The sequence below is a fragment of the Podarcis erhardii genome (assembly GCF_964252035.2).
Source record: "Podarcis erhardii genome assembly, chromosome: 14".
NCBI classification, from domain to species: domain Eukaryota; kingdom Metazoa; phylum Chordata; class Lepidosauria; order Squamata; family Lacertidae; genus Podarcis; species Podarcis erhardii.
Window position 1 is genome coordinate 37,887,697 of NC_138503.1, and position 16,467 is coordinate 37,904,163.

General features: G+C 42.5%; 1 protein-coding gene across 12 annotated transcripts in view; it reads left to right on the plus strand.

Annotated features, from left to right (window-relative positions):
- LOC309329068 (ankyrin repeat and fibronectin type-III domain-containing protein 1-like) overlaps positions 1-16,467 on the plus strand; it is a 367,804-nt gene that overhangs the window by 322,430 nt on the left and 28,907 nt on the right. For all 12 annotated transcript variants that reach the window (XM_081839531.1, XM_081839539.1, XM_081839537.1 and 9 more), the window contains 2 exons: positions 6,272-6,369; positions 9,416-9,506. In XM_081839531.1, the coding sequence (XP_081695657.1) occupies positions 6,272-6,369; positions 9,416-9,506 (189 nt within the window). The remainder of the gene's footprint in view (positions 1-6,271; positions 6,370-9,415; positions 9,507-16,467) is intronic.

The following is a 16,467-nucleotide window of genomic DNA, read 5'->3' on the forward strand; positions in this document are numbered from 1 at the left end:
GGCCCACTGATTCAGTTCCACAATTCACCTTTTTTGACTTATTTGTTGCCTGTCATTTTGAGGTGAATAATTTATGGATATACATTGAAGATGTGAAGGTCCAAAGAGAAAAAAGGAATGCATCAGCATAGTTCAGTGGTACTGAACTGTAGTTTACAGGGTTTAAAATCTGCTTACATACAATTATATCACACAACATATACAGTACAACTGCCATAATGACTGGGAGATGGACATCAAATACTGATCCATCTATGCATCCTCCAAGCCTTAATCAGTTACCATTGCCTTTAAAAATTATATATTAATTTTATGAAGAGCTTGCATAACATATAATAAATATTTTTCAATGCAATTGTAACTTATTAAGATATGGTAAGTTATCTTTTTTTCTTTTTGTTTTATGTCTTTTAAGATTTGAAGGTCTGCAGGCAGGGACTATCCAGTCATAAATCTTTTTACAGTTCCTAGAATACTTTGGGTGCTATATGAATTATGATTATAATAGACCAATCTGATGGATTACATAATCTCAGGCCTAGTTTCAAAAGTTACACTGTCCTAGCCTGTTGGTTGTTGGGAGAGTCTGAAGATTTGTCAAACCAATCTGTTTTAAAGGCCCAGGCATCATAACCTGTATGGGGCTCACAGTGGCCTCCCTATCCATCTCCCTGGAACATAGGAATCTGCTATATATTTAGACTTTACACCAGGCACATTATTTCATAGAGCTCAAGGAAGGCTGCTTTGGTGCCCTTGATTGGTTGGTTTTATGATGTTCCTTCGCAGTGATGTTAACAAAGTGAGGGATGTCCCTGTGGAAATCTTTATGAGCTGGTTGTAGGAAAGATGGGGTGGGGTAGAAAGGCCACTTAGATGTATAGATTATGAACCTGAGGGCAGAGACTGCCTTACTACTAATCTTTGTAGACTACTGTCTGAGTCTGTTTGGCTAAGGAACAGGGTAAAAATGCTTTCAAATAATTAAGGAAGGTCAGGAATGAAGTGACCGTCTCCCACTGCAGTCCTTCCTCCAGGCTTTGTGAAATACATGACCTTGCTATCAACACATCAGGCCTGATGGTGCTGTTGCTGAATGCCAGATGAGCCATAATAAAAATAAATGATTCATATTTCTGGGGGGAAGTGCTGGCCTGGCATGTATGGGCCATTTCAGATGGCTTGGGGGACCAGCTTTCAAGCCTACTTTGTAGTGGTGTTGTCAATGAAGCAGTATTTCTGCTTCCCCATTGCATCCTCAACTTGCTGCCCAATATAGACCTTTCCCATGTTCAAGAACACATAGATGCCTGCTAAGAGTAGTAGCCTCTTTGAGGGTAAAATTGCTTACATCTACAGCAATTTGGATACCGCAGTTCTTGAAATACAGTCTGTTCATAATTCCAGAGCACCATCTAGTTAAATACTGTTGGATGAGTTATGGTTATTGAGGCCCAATGACACTGATAGGTGCTTGGAAGAGTATCATCTACTATAACTTGCCTAGTTTGCTTTATAGTTTGCTTTGTGCAGAGGGTTGACAGGTTTGTTCCTGGATGTTATAAAAGCCAGCTTGCAAAAGTGGCTGTTCTCAGTCACCTTGAAGTAGGCAGTTGTGTAGTGGCTCCTGGAAAAAAAAAACCTTCACTGAACCCAGGAAATAACAGCTAGTTGTTCATAGACCCTTTGGGGCAAAATGCTCAGATGAGTTGGATAGGCAACTTGAGTCACTCTTGAATGAGACCAAGTATCTAAATGGATTTCAATTTAACGTCTAATATGGAAACACCTTTGGTCATCCTGAATGATGATATCCCAGGAGATAAATCAGGAAAGTATGACCTTGTAGATTCTCCTGGACCTTTCAGTGGTGTTAAGTACCTTTAAACATCTTTCTCGACTAACTGTCCAGTATGGGAATGAAGGGCACCGTGCTTCTGTTCCAGTCTGGATGGCATTTTGATTAGTCTGATCCATTGCATTGTGGGACTCTTCTTTATCCCCTGTGCTGTTTTAACGTATACATGAAACCACTGAGTTCATTCCAGGATCTGAGATGAGATGTCATCAGAATGCAGATTATACCCAGCTGTTTATCCTGTTCAGTCACCTCAGGGGAAGCTGTGGAAGTGCTGAGCTGCTGTCTAGGATCAGAAGATGAGTGGTGATAAGAGATAAGGCCTCAGTTATAAGCACCACCTCTGGAATTCCCTTCCCTCTGTTTTTATCTATTTTATTTGCACAGGCACACAAGAGATTAAACTGAATTCTTATTTATTTATTTTTTAAATAATATTTATTACTTTTAAAACTTACAAAAAAGAAAAAGAAGAAAGAAGACAAAAGAAAAAGAAAAAACAAAAAAGAGAAAAAACAATACAATACAATATATAAACTATACAAAACACAACATTAACACATTAAACTAAACACAATAAACTAAACAAAACAATACAAAAACAATTTAAAAGCATACATCATACCTTTTCCATATTCTATCTTTCATTCCCTTGTTTCATCGACCTCCTCTCACCTCCCTTTTTGTATTCCACTTCTATTAGTTGTCTCAGCAATTCCTTTCCCTCTTTCTCTATTTTCTGTCATATAAATGTCTTAACATATTTTTAATCTTATTTTCCAGTAAAACTAGTATACTTATTTAAGCTTAACTCCTTAAAACATTTCCACTAAGGCCATAAAATTTCATTCCAACATTTTTCTATCACTCATTAATTTTACAATATTTCTATATATAAACTTTAAATTTTCCAATCTTCTTCCACCATCTCCTCTCCCCGGTCTCGGACTCTGCCAGTCACTTCCGTCAACTCCATACAGTCCATCAACCTGGAGCTCTTATGTCCGAGGCTCTTAACTCTTTTCCACATCCCTTCTGCAGGTCTTCTTCATATTCTTTGATGCTAAAGAGCAGCTCTCGACCTAACGATGCTTTTATTCCTTCTCGACAGATCAGCCAAATTTCCATAGTTAAAAGCTAAGATCCATAAAGTATTTCAGGGCATGTTTCAAGATTCCTCCAAATCCAAAGGCCCCCAGAACTCCAATCTCCTCCTGACCCAAGTCCATGTCTCAAAAGTCAGTTAATCCCTGCATGGAGGGATCTTTCCAACTTTCCTTTTCCAGTCCAGGCCGGGCTCCGATCCTCAAAATCTGACTTTTTCTAGTTTCAATCATAAAAGGCCTCAACTTATAGTCCTCAATTTGCCTCTGTAAGGCTGAGGCTCCCATTACTTTAGGTTCGACAACAACAACTTTCTCCTTCTCCTTTTCCACAATTTGTCCTGCTAAAGTAAATTCCTGTACCAAATCCTGAATAATTTCTGTATTGGTGCTCACTTTTTTGTCCCAAATTAATCACTTTTTGTCCCAAGTTATCAATTTTAGTAGTCAAAACATCGGTCTTCTTGTGAAGCTGTTCCAATGAGTAGCTTATCTTACATAATGCAGTCACTAAGACTTCTCCTGTCGACATTCTTAAATGGTCCAAGGTCAATCCCTGATTCTCACAGTTCTTATGCAGCTGGAGATTCCCCAGCTCCACTCTTGTAACAGTTTCAAAAGCTCCCTCTAGAGGGAAGCAGTCTCCACTTGTATCAATCCTTTCAAGCACAGTTCAAAAAGTAAAGTTAGTTTCAATTTTCAGTTACTTTTCCTCCTTTTTAAATGCAGAAGAGGACAATGGAAACAATATATTTCTCTTATTTAACTAACTGTCAACATATGTTCTCTTCACTGTCAATGAACTCTCCCAAAACGTCAATCTACTGGCAGCCCGTTTCTAGGTTCAGAGCAGTGGTAATTTAATTTTTATCACTCTCTCCTGCAGGCTACACAATCCAAAATTTCCCCCCTCTTCTCCTGCTTCCAAGGGGGGTTTAATGATTTCAATCGATGGAAGTTTAATCCTTTACATAAGGCTTTCCAAGACCTTAGCTTGCAGCTTCTTTGCTTCAATCTATTTACAAAAGGGGAAGGCGGACTTCCTGTTTGAAACCTTCCCGTTTCGGTACCAAATTAAGATGTTTGTAAATCCAATTTTCCGTTCTACTCATGGGTAGTTGTTTGAAGTCAAATTGTCCACAGGAAAAAGTCAGCGCTCTCCGGCAACGGCAATGCGGCTTCACTCCGTGAAAAAAGCAATCAATTCGAAGCACCGCGCCACTCACCCCACGTCGCTCCGGATCCCCAAAACTGGGTTTCCCCGTGAGCAGGGGAGGCGCAAAGGGTGCCAGCTGAATCCCACGTTCACAAGCTTCTCCCACCTGTGATTTTAGTGGGTCTCCGCCTCCACCGTGGCGGTCAGACCCTGATTTCCATGGAGCAAATTCCTCCCGATCGGAGGAACTCCGCCATTGCCGGAGGCGCCAACCCGGAAGTCCTATGTTACCTACTTTAGGACTTCTGGCTAAAGAAAGGCAAAGAGATTACTTAAATAAATAAATAGTCCAGGGTTTCATGTGGCAGTTCCTGTGTGCAGTTTCATCTCAGTTACTGCCAAGCTCTTCATAATTTTGCAAACTGATTTTGCATTTGAAATGTTTAGACATTATGCATCCACCAAATTTGCATAATTCATGGAGATTACTGACCTTAAGTTTTCTAGTTGTTGAATTTGAAATATTTTCATGCCTTTCTTCTAGTCCATCTCGGTTGGTGGCCACTTGTGACATGAATCCATCTCACCACTTCTCCAGAATCTGCTATTCTGAAAATTTGGTAGAAAGTGCCTTATACTTCTTCTGTAATGTGAGAAGGAAATACCGTATTTTTCCATGTGGATCCATGCTTTGTAACCACGTTTTTGCACCACTGCGACTCCAGGCAACAGTGGGTGCGTGATTTTTTTGGTGCAAGATGTCACCATGGACATGCTATGTGATCTGATGGTGAATTTGGGGTGACCCGGTGCAAAAATCCTGAGGATCCATGTGGATCCATGCTTTGTAACCACGTTTTAAGTGGGGAGGGAAGGAAAAGCACTCAAGGAACAAGGAGCATGCATGGGGTGTGTGGAGAAGGATGCTGCTAATAATGCTATTTAGCGAGCTGAGTGGGGAGGAGAGAGGGACAGAGAGCCTGCTTGCTTTAAAGGAGCCCACCAGCCCACCAGCCCACTCGTGCTTACACGAGTGTAAGCGGCTCCTCTCCTCTCCCGCTTTGCTCCTTTAAAGCAGCAGGCTCTCTGTCCCTCTCTCCTCCCCACTCAGCAGCTCTTCTCCCGCTTTGCTGTTTCAAAGTGAGCCACGGAGGAGGGAATGAAGGGGAACCATGGATCCTCTGCTCACAACTGCAGCAGATCCCCCCGCCATCCGTAGGCATTCGCTCCATAACACACACAGACATTTCCCCTTACTTTCTAGGAGGAAAAAAGTGAGTGTTATGGTGCAAAAAATACGGTATATGGCTGATTTATGGTAGTATCTAAATGGTGCTGGTTCTACAATAGGCAAGTTGCTTTTTGCTAAAAGTTTTAGAAATGTCTTCCCAAGTGCTCACTCAAGTTGAATGCCATAACTCTGTCCCATCTTCAGGCTATTTGGATCCCATAAAAGCATGTCCCTTTTTGGCTTCAACACCTGCTCCCTCAACATAGAATTCCCAGCAGTTTAAATCCTTTGTGTCCTGTCATCATAACTTTGGCTTTGAGAAGAATTTTCCTTTACCAGTCTCCACCAAATCCTGCCACTTAATCTACTTTGTCTATTTCCCACCCTCTCTCTGTTGCCTTTGTTTGGTCCATCTGTTGTGCTCTCTCTTTTATCTCTGGGTTCATCAGCTTGACTGTTCATCTTTTGGCCTGCCTTTTTTGCCTTTAACTCTTTCTGTTACGTCTCCTGTGGTGAGATAAAGAGTTGAAGTAACCCTAGCTATAGAGACGTCTCTGCTGCGCTATGTGCAGCTCCTGCATTGCACATTTGGCAGGGAGTTAAGTCCTTTGAATATGAAAAAGGTGTGCCCTGTTGTTGCACTCTCTCTCTTTCTCTTTCTCTCAATTGACACCTTCCCTCCCCGCCCCCCCCCAGCTCTTCCATGCCTTTTTTCTCAATACATTTTTCCAGTATGCACAGCTGGTCCTGCTGTAGCTGGTTCTTCAGTTTCACAGTCAATCCCCTTACAGCAGCTGTACCATCCCTGGCAGCCTAGCTTTCTAATCTAGCCCTGACTGACTGCCAAGCACTACATCCTTTGCCTTACTGATGAAAGACTCCCAATTACTGACGGAGTGGCTGTGCTTTTCCTTTGTTTGCAGTCGAATGGAGCTGCTCCCCCACCTTCTCCCCACCGCTGGGTGAAGTGGTGATCAACAAGCTGAAAAACCTACATATCACCATCCATGGCCTCCTCTCGGTGAGTAAGTTACTGTGCTGTGTGCTGAGCCACAAGGGTACTTCAGGGAATGACCCCAATTGATCCCTTCACCCCATACTTCTTGTTCTAATTCACCAAAGTGCAAGCTAACTGCAGTGAACCTCTGCCCACCAGACAGCCAGAATATGAGGATGTCTGAATGATTTTCTTAAGTAAAGTGCCCATTTCAGGGATTGATACTTCTTCACACAACACTGAACTTATTAAGTTAACTGCATGCAGGTAGCCATTTTAAGTTCCCTGAAATATGTGTGGCCTATTTAGGACCCAATCATTACATTACAAGGCAGCAAGATGCAGCATTTGCCCTAAGCAGTGGCTGCAAGCAGGGGATAAGGAGCCCTAAATTCTTTTCCTCTGAAACTTGGTTAAGTGGATTTTGTCATGCTTCCTGATTGAGATAACTATGGTCTAAATAGAGTTTACTCACAAATCTTGTAATAGTAATAGAGGTGTGGCATAAAACTGAATATGGTTTTTTGGAGTGGGAGAGATAACTGAGGTAAGAGCTCCAGCAACAGGCTTCTTGTTTCTGTAGTGTGAGAAAGTAGGTGTCTGAAATGAGGCACATGATATGCAGACGCATGTCATAAATATATTACTAGGCTGTACCAACTGAGACTGCAGAGGAAAGACCAAATATTTGTATGTTCTCTTCTAATGCAAATCAAGCTGCACATACAACAATAATATATGAAGCAGAAGGGGTCTAACTTAGGTTTCTCCTTATCAGGACATGGCTTTTTCTTGCCACAAATGAGTGCATATTTCCATGCCTGGTCATGAGGCTTCTGGGCCAAATAGTCCAGTACAAAGGCTTGTGGTGAATATTTTACTTATATTTCAGAAACCAAAATGTCTGAGGTTGCCCCTGAGCATAAAGAAGAATTCAAGCAGTCTCAATAATTTAGCAAGATATGAAACTAATTTTTGTTCCTTTTCATGAGTTTTGAGACGCGCCTCTTGTGCAACTATTTTTGCCTGTTGTTGTGAACACATTTGTAATTTCAGGGCTGTTCTTTTGGTACCACTTTCTTCCCTTCTTCCTGCTTCCCCACTCATTTCCCCACACTGGCTATCCATATGATTTTGCAATGACATGATAAGGCTGTCAAACAATTAAGAAACATTTAATGCAGACATAATAAAAACAGTATCTTTAGAAAATAATAATGATTTGTTTACAGTTACCATTTCCCCATGAAATGCAACATGCTAAATGCCAGGAGCAGTTCATAGCTTTCAGTGTATGCATTGCATGGGAAGGAGCAGCCATCCCCAGGCTGAAGTCTCAGGGTCTTGCAGTTGAGCTTTAGTCACTAAACCGTGTGATCCATAGTTTTTTCTGTGATTTCCACCCAATAGCACTCCTTTTCACACATCCCCCCACTCCAAGCCAATAAATCTTATACCCCCACCACCTGCAAAGATCAAACTCTCCACCAGCTCCATGGCTAATTGGAGATGAGAATCAGTGACTCCACTCCAACCCTCAAGTGTATGGAGGTCATGAGTTGGCTGGGACCTGCCCCCCACCCCTGCAGTTTTATCTCTCTGGGAACTGCAGGACCCACACTGCCTGTCAGCTGTCCCCTCCCCATTGTGTGGTGGACAGTTTCCAAGAGCTCAAACAGGAGCCAGACTTCTGAACAAACAGCAAGTTATGGGGGAGACAAGACTGGGAGCTGCAAAGGGATATGATTTTGCAACAAATGGCCTGTAGGCTTGCTCTGCTCCCTTAACCTCCTAAGAAAACTTACATTACACACAATATACCCAATGGAAATGTTTGATTGTGAAGCTAGTTATGTGATACCGCTAGGCTGACAATCAGCTGACATGGTTCAATTGGCTATGGCCCAAAAAAGAATTTGGATTGATTTTGATCATACATTTAATAGGAAAGACATACTCCACATGTGAAACTGAACTGATAGGAACAATCAAGTTGGGGGTTGGGACTCAAGATAATTTGGTACAGACTGAAGGCTGTCTACAGTGGTACCTCGGGTTAAGTACTTAATTCGTTCTGGACATCAGTTCTTAACCTGAAACTGTTCTTAACCTGAAGCACCACTTTAGCTAATGGGGCCTCCTGCTGCTGCTGCGCCGCCGGAGCACGATTTTTGTTCTCATCCTAAAGCAAAATTCTTAACCTGAGGTACTATTTCTGGGTTAGCGGAGTCTGTAACCTGAAGCGTATGTAACCTGAGGTACCACTGTACACTGCTTTACTGGGCGCAACAAGCAGTCATTCCTACTTTAGGGCAATATTATGCACCCAGGAACTGAATACATAACAAATATTCTTTGGCAAGGTTATGGGGCAACACTGGATGCAGAGGGGAATTCAGATTTATTTCCTGGGTATCTGCTGGACATCCAGAAAATGTATGTGGACTTGGATTAGATCTGCATCTGATATTTGGGTACTTTTCATGCAAGACAACTTCATTAAACTCTGCTTCTATCTTCACATCACAAATGATTCCCACTTAAGTAATGTGAAATAGGAGGGTTAGTAGGGTTTCCATTTGTGGTAGGAAGGATGTGGAATATGCTGAGTCCTTGGCCTGGCACACAGCACAAATATCGCGGCAGGGTTTAGAGACTTCTGTGGAGCTGCAGTGCTACCCTGAAGCCCTAATTGATTTTATTTTTAATCAGATATGATACAGACTACAGCTTGTCTGAATTCAATCAGAAATTAAATCTGCAAAAGCTGAACTTCCAAAATCTGTCAGACCATCTGAGTTATTCTGGAGTTTATCAGCAACTTTAGTCTAAACCCATGACACAGGAGAAGACAGAAAGACTGTGCAAGATGGTGATGACCTGCACTGCTTCTGCAAGTTCATAGGCCATAGGCAGTATTGCTCCACATCCTCCCTCTCTTTCAATAATGACATATTATGGAGAACACCTGGTGACTATATTAGTGGAAGGGAAACTGAAACCACCCCTCACCCTTCTGAGCAACAAGGTTTTCTCTAGTCCATGTGACTCCTTATTCCTTTCCCTACAGGGTACAGCTTACTACGTCCAAGTATCTGCCTACAACATGAAGGGATGGGGACCTCCGCAAACTTCAATACCACCCTTTGCTATTCCATCAAGTAAGTAGAAACATCAGGGAGCATCAAACATACACCTTATCGTTCATACCGTAAGGCTAGTTTACTGGTCTTGCTCATGTTTTAGAGCTTAGTGAGCACTCAATGGTATAGAACAAAGGGTACTGTGGCATTCTGAAGACTAAAATAATGATTATGGCACCAACTTTCATGGGCTATTCAAAGATAATTTTATGAGAATTGCAATTTTTTAAAAGAAAAATCAGGGATTGACTTACAAACATGCTGTCCCCATTCAAAATGTGCAAGGACAGATAGGTCTAGCAGTAACAACAGTGGTGATGGAAGAGAAGGTATACCCTGGATATACTGTAAGGCACACAGCACACAAACACCAGAACATTGTGTCTCCAAATTCTGGTTATCTGAAACACCAAAGTCCTACAAATTAACATGCCCTTCAGGGATTCCCATGGCAGCATAATTTGCAATAGCAATGCTTCTTTTTATCTAAACTTTTAATTATTAAATGGTTCTCTATCCTTCTTTCTTAAACAAAAAAGGCCCATATATTTAAAATATTACTTTGGTATTCTTAATCTCCTTTCTACTCTCTTATATATATATTTATTTTGTTTAGGTTATTAGATTTTTTTGCTTTTCCCATCCCAAGAGCTCAAGCTGTATAACAGTATGATACTTAATATAACCTATCACTAGAAGCCAACTGAAATAAATTTTACACCATATAAGCTTGGGCTTTGGTGAGTCGTGAAGGGACCAGAATCCCTATGTACAGCTAACCTGAAGGGTTCAGTGGTTTATTTTTGGGGAGTGAGAAGCTAACACTTCACCTGTAACCTGGGTTTTTAAAGGGTGGAAGCTTTGATACATTCTGGTGGGCTGAGGGAGCAGTTTCCTTAAGTTTTTCTTCCTTTTAGATAAGAGAGGTTTGCTGCCCCTGAAGCAGCATCAGAGTTCTAATTCTAATACAGGTCTCAGTAGTGCAGTGGATCAGTATGTCTGGCTATTAACTAAAAGGTTGGTGGTTTGAGCCCACCCAGGGACTTCTGTGGACAGCATTCCGGCATTGCAGGGATTTGGACTAGGGATTTGGCCCAGCAACCACTTTGTCGTATATGATGCCTAAATGGGAACAATGCTATGTCATGACATAGCTTCATTCCCAGGAGCATTGTTGGTTAAAAGGAAAGACAGCTGCCCTTACTGCAGAATAGACAGCTGGTTGGAGCTCCTCTGCCACTCTGAATGGTGGAAAGTCTTTTTGCTTTATTTTGTTTTAAATAAAGGAATACTTGAGGAAGCCTTCTGCCATCTCATCTTGCATAGGTATACATACGCCTGTGTCCCCTAACATGTATCAGTTTTCCTTCTCCCCTGAGAAAGTGGCAGAAAATGCCCCCATTCACGGGCTCAATGAAGGTGATGTATGATTTTCATCCCAGTGTATTACATGAAATGCACATAATAAAGCAAAGCCGAATTCAAGTAAAAGAAAAATTCCAAACTTAATAGTTATATTTTCCCCTGTTTACAATGCAGTTAGATCATAGAATTCCTGTCACCGAGGCCAAGAAGGATTTCCATCCCTTTAACAACAGCCAAGACAAGACAAGGTTTCTGTAAATAATGCTGCTGTTGTGTATAACTTAAGAGATGTAAATTGTGTCTTTCATGGTCAATCATTCTCTAACACGATGAGACATTCATAGTTAAACAACTGTATGTCATTCTCTCCTCTGCTAATTACACATCTTGCTCCATCAACCACAAAGGCAATACCTTTAAGGACAGTCCATGTGGTCCAGGGATGCAAATCCATCATGACCAAATTGGAAGTTAATGGAGCTCAGATCGATGGATTAGGCCCTTTAGCTTTGGGTTGTATAATATAGCATGTAACTATAACATTCCAGCCTGAGTTATAAAGTAATTTATTCCTTGCTTTCAAATTTTAAAGAAAATATTTCTCCCCTAAATAAAAATAACCAACTTTTGTCACGTAAAAGTGTGCAGCACCTCCCTGGGTGTTTTTAAAGCACCTAAAAATAGCACCAGGTCCCAGCCAAAGTTAACAGAGCTGATCTTTCCATGGAAAACAGCAGCACAGGGGAGTGTATAAACCAATTAATGTAAAGTTAATGTAAAAGGGCTGCTTCCCCCACACTAGCCTGTGCTGCTCAGTAGCTCTGCCACCTCATAACTAAGAAGCACAAGGAAGAGGTTCTATTTATTTATTTGTCTAGGTGAGTTTAACTCTCACCATTAGTATGAAGAAACTTCTGCTCAGTTGAAGGCCAGCAGCCGACATGAGGCTGCGGAAATACTGAAAAGAGCTACAACAGACCCAACCTTGTTTGTTACTATGATTTGTCGTCTCCTCCTACTGGCGGCAGCTGTTAAATTCCGTCACCCTTATGAGCAGTTCCCACCAGTGGTTACTGCTTTTGGGTTATTGCTTCTGTATTGCCTAACATAATTTGCACCTCTTAAGACTGAACTCTCATGTAAAGCTAGGAGGAATCCTAGGCAGAACTACCTGCATTTCTGTGCTAAATAAAAGAAATTGTTATCAAGTGAAAGAATCGGCATCTTTTAAAAAATCTCAGCAGTCATTAAAACAAGAAATACAGTTACTAGACTTTGGATTTCAGTGTTATACTTTAAAACATGTTGGCTTGGTGAAATCCCAGAAGTTGAATACAATTTCCAGTTATCATGAGATGGGACTGCAATGCTTTTCATAGCTCCATGCCTAGCAGCATGATGATTAATAGAACATAAATAAATATACTGATTTTTCTTTAATTAGTGTAATTTATTCAAGATACATAATATGATTTTCCTTCCTCCAGAACTTGGAGTACCACAGTGCAGAATTGTGATTTCTAAAACAAGGACTATATGTAACCTTAGTCATACTGCAAATATAGTCTTAAATCGTTATCTTCCATCTTTGCAAAGTCAGGACTTTTTAAACATCAACCTACAGTATGAAACTGGCTGTTAATGTTTAATAATAATAATAATAATAATAATAATAATAATAATAATAATTTATTATTTGTACCCCGCCCATCTGGCTGGGTTTCCCCAGCCACTCTGGGCGGCTTCCAACAGAGATGAAAAATACACTAAAATGTCACATATAAAAAACTTCCCTGAACAGGGCTGCCTTCAGATGTCTTCTGAATGTCAGGTAGTTGTTTATCGCTTTGACATCTGATGGGAGGGCATTCCACAGGGCGGGCGCCACTACCGAGAAGGCCCTCTGCCTGGTTCCCTGTAACTTGGCCTCTCGCAGTGAGGGAACCGCCAGAAGGCCCTCGGAGCTGGACCTCAGTGTCCGGGCAGAACGATGGGGGAGGAGACGCTCCTTCAGATATACTGGACCGAGGCCATTTAGGGCTTTAAAGGTCAGCACCAACACTTTGAATTGTGCTCGGAAACGTACTGGGAGCCAATGTAGGTCTTTCAAGACCGGTGTTATATGGTCTCGGCGGCCGCTCCCAGTCACCAGTCTGGCTGCTGTGTTCTGGATTAGTTGTAGTTTCCGGGTCACCTTCAAAGGTAGCCCCACAAAGAGCGCATTGCAGTAGTCCAAGCGGGAGATAACCAGAGTATGTACCACTCTGGCGAGACAGTCTGCAGGCAGATAGGGTCTCAGCCTACGTACCAGATGGAGCTGGTAAACAGCTGCCCTGGATACAGATTTGACCAGTGCCTCCATGGACAGCTGTGAGTCCAAAATGACTCCCAGGCTGCGCACCTGGTCCTTCAGGGGCACAGTTACCCCATTCAGGACCAGGGAATCCTCCACACCTGCCCGCCTGCTGTCCCCCAAAAACAGTACTTCTGTCTTGTCAGGATTCAACCTCAATCTGTTAGCCGCCATCCATCCTCCAACCGCTTCCAGACACTCACACAGGACCTTCACCGCCTTCACTGGTTCTGATTTAAAAGAGAGGTAGAGCTGGGTATCATCTGTTTTTTTTGTTTTTTTTTTATTATTGGGTTTTCACATTTTATAGCAACACATACAAAAAAAACACAAAAAAAACACATGAATATTTTCATATCCTTACTTTCATAACCCTCTTTCCCTGACTTCCCCCCACCCCCCCATACATCCCAATTTCCATATTTAATTCAGCAAGTTCTTGTTTCTCTCCTTAACCCTATTCTTATTATGTTTAGACTTAATTCTTTCTGTTAGGCCCAATTTATTGTCCCATTCACTTATATACATTAGATCCTTTATCTAAGATCGATCAAGGTTCTTATACCATAAATTTCCCTTTTTTATATTGAAATATAAATCAAAATTATAAAACCCCAAAATCATAAAATTTTTGAATTCTGTTTTTCCCCCTTCCTCCCTGCCCAGGTATCTGTCCCTTCCCAAATAACTGTCCTCCCATGAAACTCCTAGCCCGGATTCCTCACATCAGAGGCCTTTAAGTCTCTTTCAGTCTCTCTCTGTCTGTTCTGTTGGTAGTCTTTTTTGTTGGTCTTCAGATCTCGAGGGATGTCTGTCACAGTCACTTCATCTTTTCTCGAATCAAACCTAATTGGAAAAGCTTGCTGCCAGGGTTCTGCCCCGAATTTCAAAGTCATCCAAGCCAGAAAAGAGGAGGAAGTCCCAGTTGTGTTTCTTTACTCTTTTAACTTCCCATGTTCCATAGTGTCCAATGGCTTCCTCCTTTGCTTTTCTCTTCTCATGGTTTGTAATCCAAAAAACTTCTCTGTTCCCTGACTGCAAAAGGTCCTGTTCGAAATTTTTTATCTGTACTTTTTCCCCTCCAGCCTCCTTTTCCACCAGCTCCAAAGATATCTTTTCTGTTTCAGCTGCAGAATCTTTCAGAGTCAGATCCTTAGTTCCATCAGCAAGGTTGCTTGTTTTAGCGATCAAGGTCGTGAGTTGTTTGTCCATAGCCATAGCTTGCTCTTGTAAAGTTCCCACGAGAAAAAAGGCTCTTTCTATTTGTGCTAGTAATTTTCCTTCTGCAGCCATTGTAGTGTCACTGGTTCCCCCTAGGGGGATTGCCATTGTTAGAGTTCTTTGCCAACAGTCTTATACCTTGTTATTTACTTTGTTTCCAACCACTTCTAGTTAAATGTAACACCTTTAAATCAGAGAGATATAAAGTAATGCAGTTCTTATCTTGATCCAGCCGTTTGACAGCTCAATTAACAGCTGTCAAACTCCTGTTCTTTCACGCGAGGTTGATGCAGGACGCTCCCGGGTCCAGGGGGGGGGTACACAAGAGTTTTCAAAGTTCACCTCTTCCCTCCGGCGCAACTTAAAAGTAAATAAAAGCTTGTTCTCACAAATTAATGGAATCTCTTATCAGTCCCAAAAGACACGAAATTTTTTATTCCGATCTTAGGTTTTCGCTCCTTGCTTTAAATTGTCTGTATGTAGGGGGGTGCGGACTTCCCTTTAGCACATCCCTCCGTTCGTTCCAAATTAAAGGTATAAATTTCTTTTAAAGTCCAAATTTCCGTCTACTCACGGGGTATTTATTTCCAGTCCAAATGTCGGGAAGAAAGTTGACGCTCTCCGGTAATGGCTTGCGGCTTCACTCCACTGAAGTAGCGGTCTACTCCCAGCACCACGCCATTCCTCGTACCCTCTCCGCAGCCTTTAAAAAGGCTCTTCGATTGTCGAGGAGGGTGCTTAAGGTGCCCACTGAGTCACCAAGTCCACAGGTATCAGCACCTGTGGTTTCTAAGGGTCCCCGCGTCGCCGGCGCGGCAAGACCCGTCTTCAGCGGAGCCGATTCCCTCCGGAGCTCGGAGGGAATCCGCCATTAGACCGATCGCGTCAACCCGGAAGTCGAGCTGGGTATCATCTGCATACTGATGAACACCCAGCCCAAACCTCCTGATGATCTCTCCCAGTGGCTGCATGTAAATGTTGAAAAGCATGGGGGAGAGGACAGAACCCTGGGGCACCCCACAAGTGAGAGCCCAGGGGTCTGAACACTCATCCCCCACCACCACTTTCTGAACACGGCCCAGGAGGAAGGAGCGGAACCACTGTATGACAGTGCCCCCAGTTCCCAGCCCCTCAAGACAGTCCAGAAGGATGTCATGGTCGATGGTATCAAACGCCGCTGAGAGATCCAGCAGAACTAGGAAACAGCTCTCACCTTTGTCCCTAGCCCGCCGGAGATCATCAACCAGTGCGACCAAGGCAGTTTCAGTCCCATGATGAGGCCTGAATCCCGACTGGAAGGGATCCAAATGGTCCGCTTCTTCCAGGCGTGCCTGGAGTTGTTCAGCAACCACTCGCTCAATCACCTTGCCCAAGAATGGAAGGTTTGAGACTGGGCGATAATTGGCCATATTGGCTGCATCTAAAGATGGTTTTTTAAGAAGCGGTTTAATAACCGCCTCTTTCAGCGGGTCTGGGAAGGCTCCCTCACGGGCCTTTTACTGTACATACCCATATTTTTCCTCTGTGTTCTTCCCCTTCCCCCCTTCTCCTACTGTCACCTCTTTCTCTTTTTCAGTCTTAAACCAATTAAGACTGACTTAGCCTGTAACACTAAGCCAAACCATATCTTAGCATGAACAAGCAAGCATGTGGGTTTCCAGTGATGTTTTTACTCCTTCCCCAGTCCTTTCCTTGTTGTGCTACCCAGAGCTAAACCATGGTGTGGCTTAATATGTCTAAATCGAGGCTTAAGGTGTCTCACTCCAGACAAACTACAAGCTGTAACCAAGGTTTGTTCTTGGTTTACCACTCATGATCTGTCTGGCAGAGACAAACCATGAGCCCAGGTTCAGACATAATGACATGGCTTAGCCCCAGATAGCATGGCAGTTGCATGACAGAGGGATGCAGCCACACTCTTTGTCAGGAACCCTCATGCTTGCTCATTCGTGATTTGGTATTATGTGCAAACCAGATCTAAAGATCGAAAATGATCATACAAAAGTTGGTAGTGGTGCTATTGCTGGTTTGATCCATTTA